The sequence below is a fragment of the Salvelinus alpinus genome, chromosome 5 (assembly GCF_045679555.1).
Source record: "Salvelinus alpinus chromosome 5, SLU_Salpinus.1, whole genome shotgun sequence".
NCBI classification, from domain to species: Eukaryota; Metazoa; Chordata; class Actinopteri; order Salmoniformes; family Salmonidae; genus Salvelinus; species Salvelinus alpinus.
The window spans coordinates 44,828,623-44,849,906 of NC_092090.1; the positions used below are offsets into that span (position 1 = coordinate 44,828,623).

General features: G+C 46.7%; 1 protein-coding gene across 1 annotated transcript in view; it reads right to left on the bottom strand.

Annotated features, from left to right (window-relative positions):
• Positions 1-2,246: 2,246 nt before the first annotated feature.
• Positions 2,247-21,284, bottom strand: part of LOC139576230 (coiled-coil domain-containing protein 102A) — a 68,666-nt gene continuing 49,628 nt past the window's right edge. The window contains exons 7-9 of the mRNA XM_071402046.1: positions 20,724-20,894; positions 19,291-19,394; positions 2,247-3,686 (exon numbers count right to left, since the gene is read on the bottom strand). Of these exons, the coding sequence (XP_071258147.1) occupies positions 3,557-3,686; positions 19,291-19,394; positions 20,724-20,894 (405 nt within the window). The 3' untranslated portion in view covers positions 2,247-3,556. The remainder of the gene's footprint in view (positions 3,687-19,290; positions 19,395-20,723; positions 20,895-21,284) is intronic.

Sequence of the window (21,284 nt, forward strand, 5' to 3'; positions counted from 1 at the left end):
TACAGAGGAGGAGGAGGAAAGAGGAGCGTTGTCTCTCTCGCTCTCTGCGGTGTAATCTGGGTCCTCCTCCTGCTGTCGTTCATGCTAATGGTCTCTGACCGGGAGGGAAGCCACACAGCAGAGTAGAGCAGAGAATAGCAGAGCTGGGACTCTGACTGACGCAGGGACTGAGTGACTGGGGCCTCAGTAATGGCCCAGCAACCAATGGGCCTGAACAGAACCTGACGCAGCATGAAGCTCAGACAGCCCCAGTGTGCTTAGAGAGAACACAACACACAGACTCAAACCCATACAATTACACTCGCATGAATGTGACCACACAAATGTATACAACATAGACTGGGCATAGAATTAGACAGAAGCAAAACAATCCCTGTTCTGCTTACTAACTGACACCAATGCCCAACCTGCAAATGGTTGGTATTGATGAACAGTCTGAAGCCTAATTCCAATGATCTGATCAAAGCTGTTAGACAGAACTCTCCCCTTCTCATCCTTTTCGGTCTGCTTGCTTCTATCTCTCTCTCTGTCCTTATGCACTGGGCTTAATGAGATGTAATGAATTGTCTTCAGTACACTGGACATCAGAGAGCCATCCCAGAGCCCTGGTCACATGAGAGAAGAGGCCAGAGAGAGGAAGAGAGAAGAGAGGACAGAGATGAGACGGCAGAGAAGAGAGGACAGAGAGGAGAGAACAGAGTGAAAAGGCCAAAGTGAAGAGAACCAGAGGTCTGCCCTGTCAATACCTCAGTGTCAGACATCAAAACATGAACAACCATACAGGTTTGAGGAAGAGGTGAATATACACTGAGTGTACAAAACATTAGGAACACCTTCCTAATATTGAGTTGAACCCCCTTTTGCCCTCAGAACAACCTCAATTTGCTGGGGCATGGCCTCAACAAGGTGTCAAAAGCGTTCCACAGGGATGCTGGCCGATGTTGACTCAAATGCTTCCCACAGTTTTGTCAAGTTGGCTGGATGTTCTTTGGGTGGTGGACCATTCTTGATACACACAGAAAACTGTTGAGCGTGAAAAACCCAGCAGCGTTGCAGTTCTTGACACACTCAAACAGGTGTGCCTGGCACCTACTACCACACCCCGTTCAAAGGCACTTCAATCTTTTGTCTTGCCTATTCACCGTCTGAATGGCACACATACATAATCCATGTCTCAAGGCTTTAAATGTTTTTTCTTTAACCTGTCTCCTCCCCTTCATCTACACTGATTGAAGTGGATTTAACAGGTGACATCAATAAGGGATCATAGCTTTCTCCTGGATTCACCTGGGCAGTCCATGTCATGGAAATAGCAGGTGTTCCTAATGTGTTGTACACTCAGTGTACAATCCTATCATATGACTCATTACAGAGTTTGGGTGAATGTCACTTTATGTTACAGTACAACAGCCAAGCGGTGTTCAAGTTCCACTGGCACAAATAGAACAATGACACAAAATGTACGCCATGTTGCACTGTCGTACAGTAGCAACACGTTGTCTGTGTGTGCTGGAGTAGAGTTGAGAGTCCTCCTGAAGCACTGGTGGCTTGTTTCGGGTCTCTGAAGAGAGGGATTACATTACCAAAGCCTGGCAAACCTCCCCTAAGTGACTGTACTGCATCATTATTCATCACCTAGAGGGAGAGGAAAGGAAGGAGATAAAAACAGGCTTTAAAGTTTAATGTGGGAGAACGCGAGAGTCCTGAGGAGGACGACAAGACCATGGGAGGGAAGAACAGGTCCTGTTCGGGGAGCTTCCTGTTTCGATACTACGCTGCTGACAGAGGGCTGGGAGATCCATTAGATCCAGACCTTTAAGAGGCTAGGTGTCGTAAGGCTGATGGAACTACGGGAAACGTCCCCGCAGTAGGCTGGACAACACCGCGTCCGTTGAGCAGATTCCCAATGAAATAACACAAGGAAGTAAACGACATCAATGGCGTTTCTCTTCTACCCCGAGACGAGGAAGATATCACATCCTGAGATAGACGTGTCTTGTTTTTGAGGGAAACACATCTGTCTGTCTTTCATTTCATGATTCACTTCCAACCTTGGCCCGAAGGTAATACTGAGCTTCTTTCATGGCACAATAAGCATTCAAGCGCTTACCCCCCCCCTCCACGCATGTTGAGTTCATGACGGCTCTGATGTTCAGACGACCCTCTGTCAAGATATTATCCAGTCTTACATGTACACACACACACATCTGAGACAATGCTCACGAAGAGAGACAAACAGCGCAAGGTTTATACGTACACTTAACATTTATAGAGCTAAATACAAAAAAAAAACACTGTGGTTCACAGTACAGGTCAATTATCAAAAACATCAACATAAATAATTTGCATGACCGTTACAAATAACTTGGTCCCCGTAGTAGCAGATGAGTAAGTGGGAGTGATAGCCGATGTCTTATTGCTTTCCGAATGAACTGAACAGAAAAGGCCTGCACACTGAATATGCTCCCAATTACCACATCGTTGACAACGTTTCGATCCACAAGGGTCTTGGCCTGACGAAGATCCTTCCGGATCAAAACCGTGCAGTGTGCAGGCCCTTTTCTGTTCTTTTCTAGTATATACTTAATTAGCCCGGCACCTACGCTTTATTTAACGATGTGTGTGTTGACCACAAACTTCTCTTTCAGAATGAACAACCCACTAATGTCGAGAAGTTAATACTGTAGGTCTAACGGACCCGTCCTCTACACAAGCACCTTGTCCCTTAGTGGTTACGGTGAGGGGACATAGCAGTGAAAGGCCTTCATATCCAGTCCCAGTCTCTCCCAAGAATACTGGGAGGATTTAGCTGTCTGACACTGAGCCCAAAACACTGATGAACTAACGACGACCCCAGGTGCCAGGCGCCGAGCACACACCCATAGCACAGTGATCCGAGGGCTAAACGCCCTTACTGTACTGAACTGTATGTACAGCTAACGACACAAATCCAAACGCATTACATAACATTACCAGAACACTGCTGGAACGTCACAGCTAGGTCAACACCCCTTTCTTGAGTGTTTTTTTTTTTAATACATCAGGAAGGATACTGTACAACATTCGCTGGGTGAAGTGACTCGGGACGCAAAGAGAAAGGGACGGAAGGGTGAAAGAGGAGGCGTGAGCTTTCGCCTGAGGAGTGCGACTGAGAGAGCGTTTTTCAACACCGCGGGTGTTGAAGATATGGGAGCGATAGTAATGACGGTTGAGGTGTAGGGAGCTAGAGGGCTGTAGGCTCAGGCTGTAGTGGCTTGTAACCGCAGTGCACTGTGGGTTGTACTGGAGTGTGGTAGTGTAGTGTACTTTCAGTCGTAGTGTAGCGAGGGCTCCCTCTGGAACCCTGCTGGTAGCGCTGTAGTTCACAGGTGCAGGTGGGGACAGGTGTCCATGGCAACCATGTGCCAGTGTTAGTCTCTAACAGGCTGAGCCAGGTCAATGGAGATGAGTAGCCGTCAAGATCAAATCCGTCCAACTCTCAGTCTGTCTGTCTGCGGGACTCGCACGGTGGGAAATGAAGAGGCCCTAGGTCAGAGTCCGTGTGTCCTTCCTTTGTTCATGGGATCTGGATCTGTAGCTCCTCCTCCTCTTCGTCTGGGTCGCTGGGCGGTCCGTCTGGGTTCTCCGGGCTGAACCGAGCTGACCTCATCTTCCCAAACAGGCCCGGGCTCTTCTGCCGCCGCAGTCTAGAACAGAGGAACACAGAGGAGAGGAAGAGTGAGTGGACTTGAGTGAGAAGGCTACTTCAGGTTTTGATCTCGATTTTTCACAACTGGCACTTAAAGGCCCAGCGCTGTCAAAATTCATTTTTCCTGTAAAAGTCTGATTATTCCCTCAACAACTAAGGTATAGCTCTTGCAGAAAATCGCTGTGGAGATCTCAACAGTGACCGAGTAAACAAAGGCATATTTCAGGACTGCGTCGGCTAAACAAACAATGCATAATTCACCATTGCCTAAAAGCCCAGCGCAACGGAGCTGCTTCCGTTGCCAGGTAACACTCAGTTAGCCAGCAATGACCAGTTACTGAGCCACGGCTGCCATACTGGTGATCATATCACCTGGACAACAGTGAAATACTAAGATCATCTCTACAGAGGTAGAGCGGGGGGAGAGGAAGAGAGAGGGCGAGAGAGAGAGAGAGAGAGAGAAAGGGAGGGTCTTCTCTCTACAACCCAGGTACATTTTTTGAAATTCAGCAGAAGGTTCCCATCGGACCTAGCTCTAATGAATCACTCTGAGACTCCGAGAAAAGCTTACATTATTTATCAGCCAGCCGTCTGCCGAATTGATCATCATTTTGAGATGATCCATCGCCTTAACTTGGGCCCCAAATCCTACCTGCGTGTTTGCAGTCGGCTCAGTCTGCGCCATAATGACAAAGACAAACAGGTACAAGAGAAAAGCAGACCCAGTTAATTCCTAAAACCAACAAGCGCTCTATTTGCTGTCTGTTTCGCTCTCTCTTTACCTCTCCGTCTCTCTCTTTACCTTCTCCCGCTCCCTCCTTCTCTCTCTTTTACTTTTACTTTCTCCAACTCCTTCCTTCCTCTGTGTCGCAGCGGGCTCCGTCTATCTGCTGTCACGCTTTATTAGGACACAACAGCTTAACCGTCAGGAAACTTGTGTTTAAGACAATGCCTGTCGTCTGAGTCTGGCCTGGGTAAACGGACCGGCTGTCCAGGTAAATAGAGGATTTATTAGAGATGAGAGGAGGAGCCAAGCCAAGCCCCCAGGCTGTGCAGTTACACTGCTGAACAACTAGAGTTTCTAGACAGTAGCACTTACGAACCTACGGTAGCTAACAACCCTGGGCCAGCCACCACTGTCTGCCTGGGACTGACTGACTCACTGACTCACTGACTCACTGACTGACTCACTGACTGACTCACTGACAGACTCGCTGACAGACTCAATGACAGACTCACTGACAGACTCACTGACAGACTCACTGACTGACTCACTGACTGACTCGCTGACTGACTCGCTGACAGACTCAAAATCAAATCAAATCAAATTGTATTGGTCACATACACATGGTTAGCAGATGTTAATGCGAGTGTAGTGAAATGCTTGTGCTTCTAGTTCCGACCCTGCAGTAATATCTAACAAATAATCAAATAATTTCACAACAACTACCTTTTACAGGAATTAATAAGAATATGTACATATAAATATATGGATGAGCGATGGCCGAACGGCATAGGCAAGATGCAGTAGATGGTATAGAGTACAGTATACACATATGAGATGAGTAATGTAGGGGATAAAAACATTATATAAAGTGGCTAGTGATACATTTATTACATCCAATTTTTTATTATTAAAGTGGCTAGAGATTTGAGTCAGTATGTTGGCAGCAGCCACTAGTGATGGCTGTTTAACAGTCTGATGGCCTTTAGATAGAAGCTGTTTGAAACTGACCTCGCCTTCTGGATGACAGCGGGGTGAACAGGCAGTGGCTCGGGTGGTTGATGTCCTTGATGATCTTTTTGGCCTTCCTGTGACATCGGGTGGTGTAGGTTTCCTGGAGGGCAGGTAGTTTGCCCCAGGTGATGCGTTGTGCAGACCAGATTACCCTCTGGAGAGCCTTACGGTTGTGGGTGGAGCAGTTGCCGTGCCAGGCGGTGATACAGCCCGACAGGATGCTCTTGATTGTGCATCTGTAAAAGTTTGTGAGTGTTTTTGGTGACAAGCCAAATTTCTTCAGCCTCCTGAGGTTGAAGAGGCGCTGTTGCACCTTCTTCACCACGCTGTCTGTGTGGGTGGACCATTTCAGTTGTCCGTGATGTGTACGCCGAGGAACTTAAAACTTTCCACCTTCTCCACTACTGTCCTGTTGATGTGGATAGGGGGGTGCTCCCTCTGCTGTTTCCTGAAGTCCACGATCATCTCCTTTGTTTTGTTGACGTTGAGTGTGAGGTTATTTTCCTGACACCACACTCCGAGGGCCCTCACCTCCTCCCTGTAGGCCATCTTGTTGTTGTTGGTAATCAAGCCTATCACTGTAGTGTCGTCTGTAAACTTGATGATTGAGTTGGAGGTGTGCATGGCCACGCAGTCATGGGTGAACAGGGAGTGCAGGAGAGGGCTGAGAACACACCCTTGTGGGGCCCCCTAGTGTTGAGGATCAGCAGGGTGGAGATGTTGTTAAATGTGTTAAATGCTGTAATCGATGAACAGCATTTTTACACAGGTATTCCTCTTGTCCAGATGGGTTAGGGCAGTGTGCAGTGTGGTTGCGATTGCGTCGTCTGTTGACCTATTGTGGCGGTAAGTAAATTGGAATGGGTCTAGTGTGTCAGGTAGGGTGAAGGTGATATGATCCTTGACTAGTCTCTCAAAGCACTTCATTATGATGGAAGTGAGTGCTACGGGGCGATAGTTGTTTAGCTCAGTTACCTTAGCTTTCTTGGGAACAAGAAAGCTAAGGTCCCTCTTGAAGCCCTCTTGATGTGGGAACAGCAGACTGGGATAGGGATTGATTGAATATGTCCGTAAACACACCAGCCAGCTGGTCTGCGCATGCTACGAGGACGCGGCTAGGGATACCGTCCGGGCCGGCAGCATTGCCTGGGTTAACATGTTTAAATGTTTTACTCACGTTGGCTGCGGTGAAGGAGAGCCCGCAGGTTTTGGTGAGCAAAGAAGTTGTTTAGTTTGTCTGGGAGCAAGACATCGGTGTCCGCAACGGGGCTGGTTTTCTTTTTGTAGTCCGTGATTGACTGTAGACCCTGCCACATACATCTTGTGTCTAAGCCGTTGAATTGCGACTCCACTTTGTCTCTATACTGCTGCTTAGCTGGTTTGATTGCCTTGCGGAGGGAATAGCTACACTGTTTGTATTCGGTCATGTTTCCGGTCGCCTTGCCATGATAAAAGCAGTGGTTCGCACTTTCAGTTTTGCGTGAATGCTGCCATCAATCCACGGTTTCTGGTTGGGGAAGGTTTTAATAGTCACCGTGGGTACAACATCACCGATGCACTTGCTAATAAACTGGCTCACTGAATCAGTGTATACATCAATGTTGTTGTCCGATGCTATCCGGAATATATCCCAGTCCACGTGATCGAAGCAATCTTGAAGCGTGGAATCAGATTGGTCGGACCAGCGTTGAACAGACCTGAGCACGGGCGTTTCCTGTTTTAGTTTCTGTCTATAGGCTGGGAGCAACAAAATGGAGTCGTGGTCAGATTTGCCGAAAGGAGGGCGAGGGAGGGCTTTGTATGCGTCGCGGAAGTTTGAGTAGCAATGATCCAGAATTTTGCCAGTCCGGGTCGCGCATTCGATTTGCTGATAAAATTTAGGGAGCCTTGTTTTCAGATTAGCCTTGTTAAAATCCCCAGCTACAATAAATGCAGCCTCAGGATATGTGGTTTCCAGTTTACATGGAGTCCAATGAAGTTCTTTCAGGGTCGTCGAGGTGTCTGCTTGGAGGGGATATACACAGCTGTGATTATAATCAAAGAGAATTCTCTTGGTAGATAATGCGGTCAGCATTTGATTGTAAGGAATTCTAGGTCAGGTGAACAAAATGACTTGAGTTCACTGAGACTCACTGACTAACTCACTGACTGACTCACTGACTGACTCACTGATAGACTCACTGATAGACTCACTGACAGACTCACTGACTGACTCACTGACTGACTCACTGGCTGACTCACTGACTGACTTACTGACTGACTCACTGACAGACTCACTGACAGACTCACCGGCAGACTCACCGACACTCACTGACAGACTCACCGACAGACTCACCGACACTCACTGACAGACTCACCGACAGACTCACCGACACTCACTGACTGACTCACTGACAGACTCACCGACAGACTCACCGACACTCACTGACAGACTCACCGACACTCACTAACAGACTCACCGACACTCACTGACTGACTCACTGACAGACTCACCGACAGACTCACCGACAGACTCACCGACAGACTCACCGACAGACTCACCGACACTCACTGACAGACTCACCGACAGACTCACCGACACTCACTGACAGACTCACCGACACTCACTGACAGACTCACCGACAGACTCACCGACAGACTCACCGACACTCACTGACAGACTCACTGACAGACTCACCGACAGACTCACCGACACTCACTGACAGACTCACCGACAGACTCACCGGCTGACTCACCGGCTGACTCACTGACTGGCTGACTCACTGACTGGCTGACTCACTGACTCATACTGGAGAGCAGGGAATATGTGAGGGTGAGTGAGCTGGCTGGAAATGTACAGATAGTGAGATTTACATTATGAGCTGTCCAGGTTCATGAGTAAGCAATGTGAGCTGGGGAAACGCTCTGAATTTACAAACAAACAATCTGGCAACGCTCTGAATTTACGAACGCCCATAGCGCACTCTGGCACTCCAGATTGAATTTACGAACACACCTGAAGTGTCTAGCTAGTAATTTGTTATGCTAACAAGCTAGCACGAGGTTGCATAGCAACAGCATCAACTTCCGGTAGACAGGTGTAGTGCTAGTATCCTCAACTGAAAGGATACCGTTTGTTTACAGTATACTAAAATGAACTAATAGTATATAGTATGTAGTATATTTTCATTAAGCATGTAGTATACAGTATGTTAATATGGGTATTCAAACACAGCTCTAGTGATGATACAGGCAGTATCATACGACATGTATCATCATCTAGTGATGATACATGTCGAATGTTCCGTGTATGTTTTGTGATTTCAGGTGAGCAAAGATGGCCTTAAGTGCATGAAAGTGTTACTACACATGTTAAGTGAATGTATAAACAAGTAAGGGTATCAGGGAGATAAGCGATGCTTGTTTTAAAGTTCTCCAGGCACAGAGAAACACACCTACTGTGTTACTAACCGAGTGCCTAGCTAGCCAACTGGCAAGGTGGTGCGTCGCAGTGAGATATGAAATTAGCCACCTGTAACCTCGAGAATATGTGAATGTGTCCATAGTTTCACTTCTTCACTGTTTTATAATGTGAAAATGTGTTTTCTACACGTGTATGTCCTATAAGAGTATGAGAATGGACATATTTGTGATACAGAGACTATTGACCATCATCAGAAGGAGACCTAGTGATGATAAAGGCAGCATGTCTGACGTGCCCTGTCTGTCTTGTGATTTAAAAAAAGAAAATGAAATGTTCTAAACTTCTACATGCTAGAAAGTCGGTGACATTATTCAAGTGTGCAACAATACCAGCAATAGAGGGGTGAGTGTGTTCAGTGAGTGTTCAGCGTGTGTTTAGTGAGTGTTCAGTACGAGTTCAGCGTGTGTTCAGTGTGTGTTTAGTGAACGTTCAGTGTGTGTTCAGTCTGAGTGTTCAGCGTTTGTTCAATGTGTTCAGTGTTTGTTCAATGTGAGTGTTTAGTGTTTGTTCAGTGTGTGTTTACTGTGGGTTTAGTGAACATTCACTGTGTGTTCAATGTGAGTTCAGTGTGTGTTTAGTTTGTGTTTAGTGTGTGTGTGTGTGTTCATTGAGTATTCAGCGTGTGTTCATTGAGTGTTCAGTGTGTGTTCAGTGAGTGTTCAGTGTAAGTTCAGTGTGTGTTCAGTGTGTGTTTAGTGAGTGTTCAGTGTAAGATCAGTGTGTATTCAGTGAATGTTTAGTATGAGTTCTGTGTGTGTTCAGTGTGAGTGTTCAGTGTTTGTTCAGCGTATTCAGTGTGAGTGTTGAGTGGTCAGTGTGTGTTCAGAGTGTGTTCAGAGTGTGTTTAGTGTGTGTTTAGTGAGGTTTCAATTTGTTCAGTTTGAGTGTTCAGTGTTTGTTCAGTGTGTGTTCAGTGAGTGTTCAGTGTGTGTTCAGTGATTGTTTAGTGAGCGTTCAGTGTGTGTTTAGTGAGCGTTTAAAGTGAGTGTTCAGTGTGTGTTCAATGTGTGTTTAGTGTGTGTTTAGTGAGCATTCAGTGTGTGTTCAGTGTGAGTTCTCTGTGTGTTCAGTGTGTGTTTAGTGTTTTCAGAGTGTGTTTAGTGAGCTTTGAGTGTTTGTTCAGTTTGAGTGTACAGTGTTTGTTCAGTGTGTTCATTGTGAGTGTTCAATGTGTGAGTGTTCAGTGTACGTTCAGTGTCTGTTCAGTGTGTGTTTAGTGAGCGTTCAGTGTTTGAGCGTTCAGTGTTTGTTCAGTGTGTTCAGTATGAGTTCAGTGTGTGTTCAGTGAGCGTTCAGTGTAAGTGTTGAGCTGTGCCCCATGCAGCGTCCCTTTTGGGAGACAAAGTGACACTAACGTGACACGGTGGCTCTGCGGGGCCACCTCCGATCCCTCACCCGCAGGCTTCAGCGCCTCACTCTGCACATCAAACGACCCAACACAGCCTCACATAATGAATCCACTCTCTCCTCAATTATGGAGAACCCTGGTCTGAGCTGCAGCTCAAGCAGCAAAGGAAACAGGCGAGAGTTGAACTATTTCTAGAAATGTCCAGGATAGATGGGCGGGCCTGTGCGAAGTGGACCTGCAGTAGTGTGCGTTGCCGTGTGTGTTGTGATGACGCACGGCTAGAATGGCTCCAGGGTGAACTGAGCCTCAGTTTAGAAAGAGAAAGAACACAGTTTCCCACACAGCCAGAGATCACTCTCCGTCAAATTCGGTTATTCACCCAGGTAGAGAGAGAGCCAGCCTCTACGGTGTGTTCGCTACAGGGGAAAACTACTGCAGAATATACTATGTTATCTCCAAGAAGCTGTATCTGTGTTAGTGCTGCCCCCCCATTTACTGCTCTCTGTTCTCATATTCTGTGGTGTAATGCTAGCCTGGTTCCAGGTCTGTTTGTGCTGTCCTGTCAATGTCTGTGGTCCTTGAACATATACAGGAGTTAGCAAGACAACGCCAACAGATGTGGAATCGGGCTAGTATGATGGTGCCAGAGGCCTGGGTGGACCCTCTCTGTTCCCCGTGCCACGTTACTCTACTGGGGGACTCACTGACAGGAACAGAGATCCTTTTAATGGTGCTAAATTACACATAGTGTTTTGACCACAGTCACCCACTAAACGACTAAAAGCTTTTCCATTGCCCAAACACTTAGCAAGGCCATGTTAAGGTGTGAGACAGTACATCTGGAGGAGGAGGAGGAGGAGGAGGAGGAGGAGGAGGAGGAGAGAGAGAGAGAGAGAGAGAGAGCGAGAGAGAGAGCGAGAGAGCGAGAGAGCGAGAGAGCGAGAGAGCGAGAGAGAGAGAGAGAGAGAGAGAGAGAGAGAGAGAGAGACCACTTCTCCAATCTTTTTGGCTCTATAACAAAGAATAAAGAGCAAAAACATATACATGATCAAATACAAATCCTTGAATCAACTATTAAAGACTACCAGAACCCACTGGATTCTCCAATTACCTTGAACGAGTTACAGGACAAAATAAAAACCCTCCAACCCAAAAAGGCCTGTGGTGTTGATGGTATCCTTAATGAAATGATCAAATATACAGACAACAAATTCCAATTGGCTATACTAAAACTCTTTAACATCGTCCTTAGCTCTGGCATCTTCCCCAATATTTGGAACCAAGGACTGATCACCCCAATCCACAAAAGTGGAGACAAATTTGACCCCAATAACTACCGTGGAATATGCGTCAACAGTAACCTTGGGAAAATACTCTGCATTATCATTAACAGCAGACTCGTACATTTCCTCAATGAAAACAATGTACTGAGCAAATGTCAAATTGGCTTTTTACCAAATTACCGTACAACAGACCATGTATTCACCCTACACACCCTAATTGACAACCAAACAAACCAAAACAAAGGCAAAGTCTTCTCATGCTTTGTTGATTTCAAAAAAGCCTTCGACTCAATTTGGCATGAGGGTCTGCTATACAAATTGATGGAAAGTGGTGTTGGGGGAAAAACATACGACATTATAAAATCCATGTACACAAACAACAAGTGTGCGGTTAAAATTGGCAAAAAAACACACACATTTCTTCACACAGGGTCGTGGGGTGAGACAGGGATGCAGCTTAAGCCCCACCCTCTTCAACATATATATCAACGAATTGGCGAGGGCATTAGAACAGTCTGCAGCACCTGGCCTCACCCTACTAGAATCCGAAGTCAAATGTCTACTGTTTGCTGATGATCTGGTGCTTCTGTCACCAACCAAGGAGGGCCTACAGCAGCACCTAGATCTTCTGCACAGATTCTGTCAGACCTGGGCCCTGACAGTAAATCTCAGTAAGACCAAAATAATGGTGTTCCAAAAAAGGTCCAGTCGCCAGGACCACAAATTCCATCTAGACACCGTTGCCCTAGAGCACACAAAAAACTATACATACCTCGGCCTAAACCTCAGCACCACAGGTAACTTCCACAAAGCTGTGAACGATCTGAGAGACAAGGCAAGAAGGGCATTCTATGCCATCAAAAGGAACATAAATTTCAACATACCAATTAGGATCTGGCTAAAAATACTTGAATCAGTCATAGAGCCCATTGCCCTTTATGGTTGTGAGGTCTGGGGTCCGCTCACCAACCAAGATTTCACAAAATGGGACAAACACCAAATTGAGACTCTGCATGCAGAATTCTGCAAAAATATCCTCCGTGTACAACGTAGAACACCAAATAATGCATGCAGAGCAGAATTAGGCCGATACCCACTAATTATCAAAATCCAGAAAAGAGCCGTTAAATTCTACAACCACCTAAAAGGAAGCGATTCCCAAACCTTCCATAACAAAGCAATCACCTACAGAGAGATGAACCTGGAGAAGAGTCCCCTAAGCAAGCTGGTCCTGGGGCTCTGTTCACAAACACACCCCACAGAGCCCCAGGACAACAGCACAATTAGACCCAACCAAATCATGAGAAAACAAAAAGATAATTACTTGACACATTGGAAAGAATTAACAAACAAACAGAGCAAACTAGAATGCTATTTGGCCCTAAACAGAGAGTACACAGTGGCAGAATACCTGACCACTGTGACTGACTCAAACTTAAGGAAAGCTTTGACTATGTACAGACTCAGTGAGCATAGCCTTGCTATTGAGAAAGGCCGCCGTAGGCAGACATGGCTCTCAAGAGAAGACAGGCTATGTGCTCACTGCCCACAAAATGAGGTGGAAACTGAGCTGCACTTCCTAACCTCCTGCCCAATGTATGACCATATTAGAGACACATATTTCCCTCAGATCACACAGATCCACAAAGAATTCGAAAACAAATCCAATTTTGATAAACTCCCATATCTACTGGGTGAAATTCCACAGTGTGCCATCACAGCAGCAAGATTTGTGACCTGTTGCCACAAGAAAAGGGCAACCAGTGAAGAACAAACACCATTGTAAATACAACCCATATTTATGTTTATTTATTTTAACTTGTGTGCTTTAACCATTTATACATTGCTACAACACTGTATATATATAATATGACATTTGTAATGTCTTTATTGCTTTGAAACTTCTGTATGTGTAATGTTTACTGTTAATTTTTATTGTTTATTTCACTTTTGTATATTATCTACCTCACTTGCTTTGGCAATGTTAACACATGTTTCCCATGCCAATAAAGCCCCTTGAATTGAATTGAATTGAATTGAGAGAGAGAGAGAGAGAGAGAGAGAGAGAGAGAGAGAGAGAGAGAGAGAGAGAGAGAGAGGCCGCCGTAGGCAGACCTGGCTCTGAAGAGAAGACAGACACTGCCCACCAAATGAGGTGGAAACTGAGCTGCACTTCCTAACCTCCGGCCAAATGTATGACCATATTAGAGACACATATTTCCCTCAGATTACACAGATCCACAAATAATTTGAAAACAAACCCAATTTTGATTAACTTCCATATCTACTGGGTGAAATATCACATTATGCCATCACAGCAGCAAGATTCGTGACCTGTTGCCACAAGAAAAGGGCAACCAGTGAATAACATTGTTGTCACGCCCTGACCTTAGAGAGACGTTTTATTTCTCTATTTGGTTAGGTCAGGGTGTGACTTGGCGTGGGCATTCTATGTTGTCTATTTCTTTGTTTTTGGCCGAGTATGGTTCCCAATCAGAGGCAGCTGTCTATCGTTGTCTCTGATTGGGAATCATACTTAGGCAGCCCTTTTTCCCACTCCAGTGCGCCTCCACGGCCCCGCATATCCTGCGCCGGCTCTACGCACTATGTCTCCAGTGCGCCTTCATAGCCCAGTGCGTCCCGTGCCAGCTCTCCACACTCACGAGCTAAAGTGGGTATCCAGCCAGGATGTGTTCTGGCAGCTCCCCGCACCAGGCTTCCAGTACGTCTCCTCAGTCTGGTGAGACCTGTTCCGGCTCCACATACGAAGCCTCCAGTGATGATCCATGGTCCGAAGCCTCCAGTGATGATCCATGGTCCGAAGCCTCCAGTGATGATCCATGGCACGAAGCCTCCAGTGATGATCCATGGCCCGGAGCCTGTAGTGATGATCCATGACACGAAGCCTCCAGTGAGGATCCATGGCCCGGAGCCTGTAGTGATGATCCATGGCAAGGAGCCTGCAGCTACGGTCCCCAGTCCGGAGCCTGCAGCGACGGTCCCCAGTCTGGAGCCTCCAGCGACAGTCCCCAGTCCAGAGTCTCCAGCGACGGTCTGCAGTCCAGAGTCTCCAGCGACGGTCCCCAGTCCGGGGTCTCCAGCGACGGTCCCCAGTCCGGGGTCTCCAGCGACAGTCCCCAGTCCCCAGTCCGGGGTCTCCAGCGACAGTCCCCAGTCCCCAGTCCGGGGTCTCCAGCAACAGTGAGGATCCATGGCCCGGAGCCTGTAGTGATGATCCATGGCAAGGAGCCTGCAGCTACGGTCCCCAGTCCGGAGCCTGCAGCGACGGTCCCCAGTCTGGAGCCTCCAGCGACAGTCCCCAGTCCAGAGTCTCCAGCGACAGTCTGCAGTCCAGAGTCTTCAGCGACGGTCTGCAGTCCGGGGTCTCCAGCGACGGTCCCCAGTCCGGGGTCTCCAGCGACAGTCCCCAGTCCCCAGTCCGGGGTCTCCAGCGACAGTCCCCAGTCCCCAGTCCGGGGTCTCCAGCAACAGTCCCCAGTCCAGAGTCTCCAGCGACAGTCCCCAGTCCAGAGTCTCCAGCGACAGTCCCCAGTCCAGAGTCTCCAGCGACGGTCTGCAGTCCAGAGTCTTCAGCGACGGTCTGCAGTCCAGAGCCTCCAGCGACGATCTGCAGTCCAGAGTCTTCAGCGACGAGCTGCAGTCCAGAGCCTCCAGCGGGGGTTCCCAGTCCAGAGCCTCCGGCGACGATCTGCAGTCCGGAGCCTCCAGCGGTGGTTTCCAGTTCAGAGCCTCCGGCGATGATCCACGGTCCGGTTCCTCCGGCAACGATTCACGGTCCGGTTCCACAGAAGCGGAGGGATCAGCGTAGGGAGCGGGGGCTACGTCCCGAACCGGAGCCGCCACCGAGGGTAGATGCCCACCTGGACCCTCCCCTATAGGTTTTGGTTTGCGGCCGGGAGTCCGCACCTTTGGGGGGGTACTGTCACGCCCTGACCTTAGAGCTGCACCTTGGTCTCATTCCGACGACAGCCGTAACAATTGTAAATACAACCCATATTTATGTTTATTTATTTTCCCTTTTGTACTTAAACTATTTGCACATTGTTAGAACACTGTATATAGACATAATATGACATTTGAAATGTCTTTATTCTTTTTGAACGTCTGTGAGTGTAATGTTTATTGTTAATTTTGATTGTTTATTTCACTTTTGTTTATCTACTTCACTTGCTTTGGCAATGTTAACATATGTTTCCCATGCCAATTAAGCCCTTGAATTTAATTTCATTTAATTGAGAGGGGTTTGGTGGGGGGGATAGAGAAACGATACCCACTGGGCAAAATGAAATGTGATTTGTAAAAGTCATCAACGTAAGGGAATTTTGTCTTTTTTTCACACAACTTTGAACTTAAATCCAATGGCTTGAAACATTTTGTTGATTTCACGTTGAATTCACTGTAGCTGACAACTCAACCGAAATAAAATCAAAACTAGACGATTAAATTACGTCTGTGCCCAGTGGGTAGTCCATATTCTCATGCTGCTACTATAATTAATTGATCAAACTCAGACCCAATTTCTTTCCACAACATTTCCGACAACAAAACCTCCGCAACAAACGCACGAATGCAAATCAATCTAATCTGTAAAAGCCAACAGCCTTGCTAAACTGGCTAATTTGTTATTTCTGTCTGTTCACAGCTGGTACAATATCAAATAGCAATGTGACACACTCCGTGGGAATATACAGTACAAAGGCTATATGATAGACTGAAAGGAGAGAGAAATCAAGGTTAGAAAGATCTCAAATGTCAATACAATTCTAAGCCCTTTAAATCTATAAATGAAACCAACATTTTTTTTCTTCCTCCCTCGCTTTCCCTCTCTTTTCTAATCCTCCATCTCTTCTGCGATGTAATCTACCTCTCGGATCATGTTAAACCCACTGGCGCGGCTCCTCAGAAAACACACAGGTTGGGAGGAGGAGAACCTGAAATGGCAGCGCACACAACCTGCTGTCAACGTCCGCAGCTCCAAATTTGGGGGCTGTGCGTGTTAAGCCTGTCACTGTTCAGCCAGAGTCGTGCTAATAACGCTGTTGCTTTAACCACCTGCGTCCCATTTTGAAGTCTGAATTGGCCCCCTGATTGAGCTAAACAGACAAGGCTGCTACAGTGACGGGAAATCAATAGAAAAGAACATGCTTCATTTGATCCACTTTCTACCTGCCTTCAGAGTGCCGGCTATTTAACAGAGATCTGAACGTCCTGCCGGTCCACCAAGAATGCCACAACGCACAGAAAGAAAAACACCCCTTCTTACCACATGCACATGCATTACCATCACATGCACACATTTCCCTGAACAGTTCTTGTGGACCATTAAGCTGTCAGTCTTCAGACCAAAGAGGTATACTACAAAGCAGGATCAATGAGTTAGCCAGCTAACTTCGATAAACAACCATGAATAGCTATGGTTAATCAAGAGAGCTAAACTTAGATATGTGTTTTTGGTTGTTGAGTCATTTAGACCATGCCCATTTAAAGCTTATTTTCCCCCCAAAATGTAAAGTTATTTCGGAATATTAAGGCAAGTTAGCTGGCTAACTCATTGATTCTGCTTTGTGGAATAGGCCTACACCTCAGCCTTAGTAGTGGCTAGTTGTTTATGCCCAGTGTGATTGGAGCGGTCCAGTATCACAAAGCCTCACATGACATCACTACAACTCCGGATCAGGACCTTTCTGTTTTAACAACGTTCTGACAGCGTCATGGCGACAGCGTTACAATAACGCCCCCCATTGTTAGAGACCTTTCTCATGGTGGCTAGCTTTGTCTGTCTGTCTGCCCTGTATGTCTCTCTGTTGTGTTCACCTCTTATCTCCCTCTCCATGTCTCCCAGGCCATTATAGCCACACGCTTCAGCACCCCGCCATCTGCATCTCACCCCTGACCATAGGCCTGTTAACAAACCCGGGGGCAAAAGGTCATGTGTGTATGGGCTATGTGGAGTATGTTTGTATGTGTGTGTGTGTGTGTGTGTGTGTGTGTGTGTGTGTGTGTGTGTGTGTGTGTGTGTGTGTGTGTGTGTGTGTGTGTGTGTGTGTGTGTGTGTGTGTGTGTGTGTGTGTGTGTGTGTGGCCTTGAGCGTGTGTGCACAGGATTAGATGATCCACAGAGAATTGATTGATAAATCAATGTGAAGAATGGACTTTTAACAAGCTACAGTAAAACAAGCATTTGGTAAGCTGGGCCCCTAACCACCCCTCCCCCACCACACACACACACACACGCAAACACACACACACACACACACACACACACACACACACACACACACACACACACACACACACACACACACACACACACACACACACACACACACACACACACACACACACACACACACACACACACACACAGTACTGGCTGTCCCAGAATGCAACAGAGGTTTTCCCGGATCACCTGGCCTGGTCTGCTGTATTGATTTAGACATTAGCTTTATGATCATAGACTGGGCTGGAGCTGGGAGACCACTAAACTATTTTATATCTCAGACAGACAGGCTGGGATGTGGTGGGAACTATTCCCCTGCTTAAAGGGATAGTGCGACATTTTAGCAATTCCTTTTTCAACTTCCCTAGAGTCAGATGAACTCATGGATGCTATTTTATGTCTCTGCGTGCAGTTTGGTCGTTTCTGGAGCCATTGCTAACTAGTGTTGGTGCAATCACTGGAAGCATATAGGAACAGAGAGCATGCTAGTTCATCCGACTCTGGGTGAGGAGAGAAAAGGGCTTTATTGCCAAAAATGTCACACTATCCCTTTAACGAACCAAGGGGAGAGAGAGTGTGAGAGCGATCAAAGAAAGCATGACATTTGGTTGGAAAAGATGGGAGAGAAAGAAATTACAGAAAGAGAGAGAGGAGTGATAGGATAGTAAAATACACTTGGGAGAGGTAGTGTACAACCACTAAATCTCAAAATCCATTATCCATGAATATTACATTTTTTAGAACCATTAATATCCCCACTCCTATCCAGCTACGACCCGTGCATTAGGGTTAATGTGGTTTGAGCAAGTTCATCCACGTACAGGACAGTGTTATACTAGGAGCCTGGTGGGGCCTAACTCCCTCACTGTTCCAGGTCTGTCAGGGCTCCATAAGGCCGTGTGTGTGTGTGTGTGTGTGTGTGTGTGTGTGTGTGTGTGTGTGTGTGTGTGTGTGTGTGTGTGTGTGTGTGTGTGTGTGTGTGTGTGTGTGTGTGTGTGTTCCTCAAGGCGTTTCCATGCCAACACGCCTGTCACTCCTCTGCTAAGCTACAGGGGGCCAGCACCACTATGCTGCACGCAGGCTCCGTGTTACTACGGTAAACTGTGGCTGGGCGGCCCGCGATTGGCTGTCGGTATGGATGAGCTGGGACTCGGGTGGAATGATAAGGTAGAGAGAGAGAGAGAGAGAGAGAGACCTAGTGTGCACAGGGCTGCCTGCCTGACAAACTAAGACACAAGCCTCACAGTGGGCTAATCTCCTCCAGCTAAGATATCTGGGAGAACTAGAGTTCATAACAGGAGCATGGCAGCCATATAGTACCCTGTCTGATTAAACATCTTACACTACCAAAGACCGCTGAGAAGGGTATGACATTGGACGTGTGAACGTGTGTGTGTGTGTGTGTGTGTGTGTGTGTGTGTGTGTGTGTGTGTGTGTGTGTGTGTGTGTGTGTGTGTGTGTGTGTGTGTGTGTGTGTGTGTGTGTGTGTGTGTGTGTGTGTGTGTGTGTGTGTGAGAGAATCAGTCGTACCGGGACTGCAGATGTTCCAGTTGGACCTGGAGGTTCTCTGACTGCTCCACCTGCTCATCCAGAGACCGCTGTAGCTTCCTGGTCTGATTATGGGCCTCATCCAGCTGGGAGGGAGGGAGTGGGGGGCAGAGAGGGAGGGAAAGGGGGAGAGAGGGAGGGCGGGATGGAGGAAGAGAGGGAGGGAGGGAGGTAGGGGAGGGAGGAGAAAGTGTGAGAGAGAAATCGGTCATTGCAAATCACGGTCACACCGGACTACAAATCCCAGAATCAGTATTCTGCATTGAATACTTTGGATCAAAATCCTAAATACCCAACACTGACAGTATGTACTGTATCTACACTGTCCTCTGTAATTGTTGGGACAGTGAAGCGTTTCTTCTTCTTTTGACTCTTGTGGTGGTTCATTTCTTTACTATCAAATGAGGAGAGACAAACTTATCAGACAAGTCCGAGTTATACTTCACCTAAATATTTATTCACTTATTAATAAGGGAGCAGGTCAATACAACACAAACATATATAAAGTAAATCGATTAAGTGCTCTACGCTAATGATGGCTGGTCGACGAATCGCCCTCAGATGATTCGTTGAGAGCCCCGAGACAAAGATATTTTATAGAAACATTAACTCATGCTATGGAATGCGGTCTCTTTAGGTTTTATCACCCAAAAGACATCGTTAATCTTCTGTCAGTGTTAAATCTCCCAGAGGCCCCTCCTCAGTAGAACACACACAGAGTGTTCTAACAACCCCTTATTCTGTTGCATAAAACAACCGTTTGATGCAATCACAGCATTATAACATAATCTTGTGATTTCTGTTCTGACATTCTATACTCCAAAAGTTAGGATTTGAAATCAAACAATGACTATGAAGTTAAAGTGCAGACTGTCAGCTTTAATTTGAGGGTATTTCCATTCATATCGGGTGAACCGCTTCGAAATTACAGCACTTTTTGTTCATATTCCCCCCATTTAAGGGGAGCAAAAGTATTGGGACAAATTCACTTATATTTGTATTAAAATTGCAAAAAGTGAAGTATTTGGTCCCATATTCATAGCACGCACTGACTACATCATGCTCGTGTCTCTACAAATCATGTTTTTTTTGGTTGCCTTTTAGATTATTTTGTGCAAATACAAAATGAATGATAAATAATATATTGGTCCCAAAACTTTTACCTCCCCTAAAATGGGGGGACTATGTAGAAAAAGTGCTGTAATTTCTAAACGGTTCAACAGATATGGGTCAGAATACCCTCAAATTAATGCTGACAGTCTGAACTTTAACCTCAAAGGGATTGTTTGATGTAAACTCCAACGTTTTGAAGTATGAAGCCGAAATAACAAAAAATGCTTCATTCTCCCAATAATTACGGAGGCAACTGTATATGTACCCATGTATAAGTGGATGTGGTGTGTGTTGGTGCTCACCTCGTCCTCCGCCTGACCCAGTTCTTTCTTCAGCTCCTCCACCCTCAGCCTCAGCTTCTTCACCTCTGTCTCGTGCTGCTCCACCCGCCGGTTAGCGTGGGCCAGCTCGGCCATCTTGTCCTGGTACTGCTTCTTCACCTTGGAGTGGATGTGGCGCATGTCTGCCAACTCCTGAGGAGCAGAGGGGTCGGGGTCAGTCCGCTAGTCTGTTAGAGTGGATTTAAAATCGGGCCTCGGGCCAGTTAAGTACCGGCTCTTAAATGTCCATTTCAGTTACAAGCATGTCGGATGGGTGTCGGATAGGTGTCGGAAGAGTGTCGGATGCCGTTGGGTCAAATTAGAGTACATTCCCTAGTAGCAGATCCTCCAAGAGATTCCTTGTGAGTGGAGTGAGTTTCTCTGGTCTTTGTTCTGCTAGACGTCACCGCTACTGTTCGTTGGAGCATTGAGGATCTGATCAATAATGGAAGCGCTTCGTTAGGAGCACTTTTATCACATTCCCACAATAGAGAAGCACAGACTCCCATTGGAAGTAAACATACTATACCAGGAAAAGTTTGT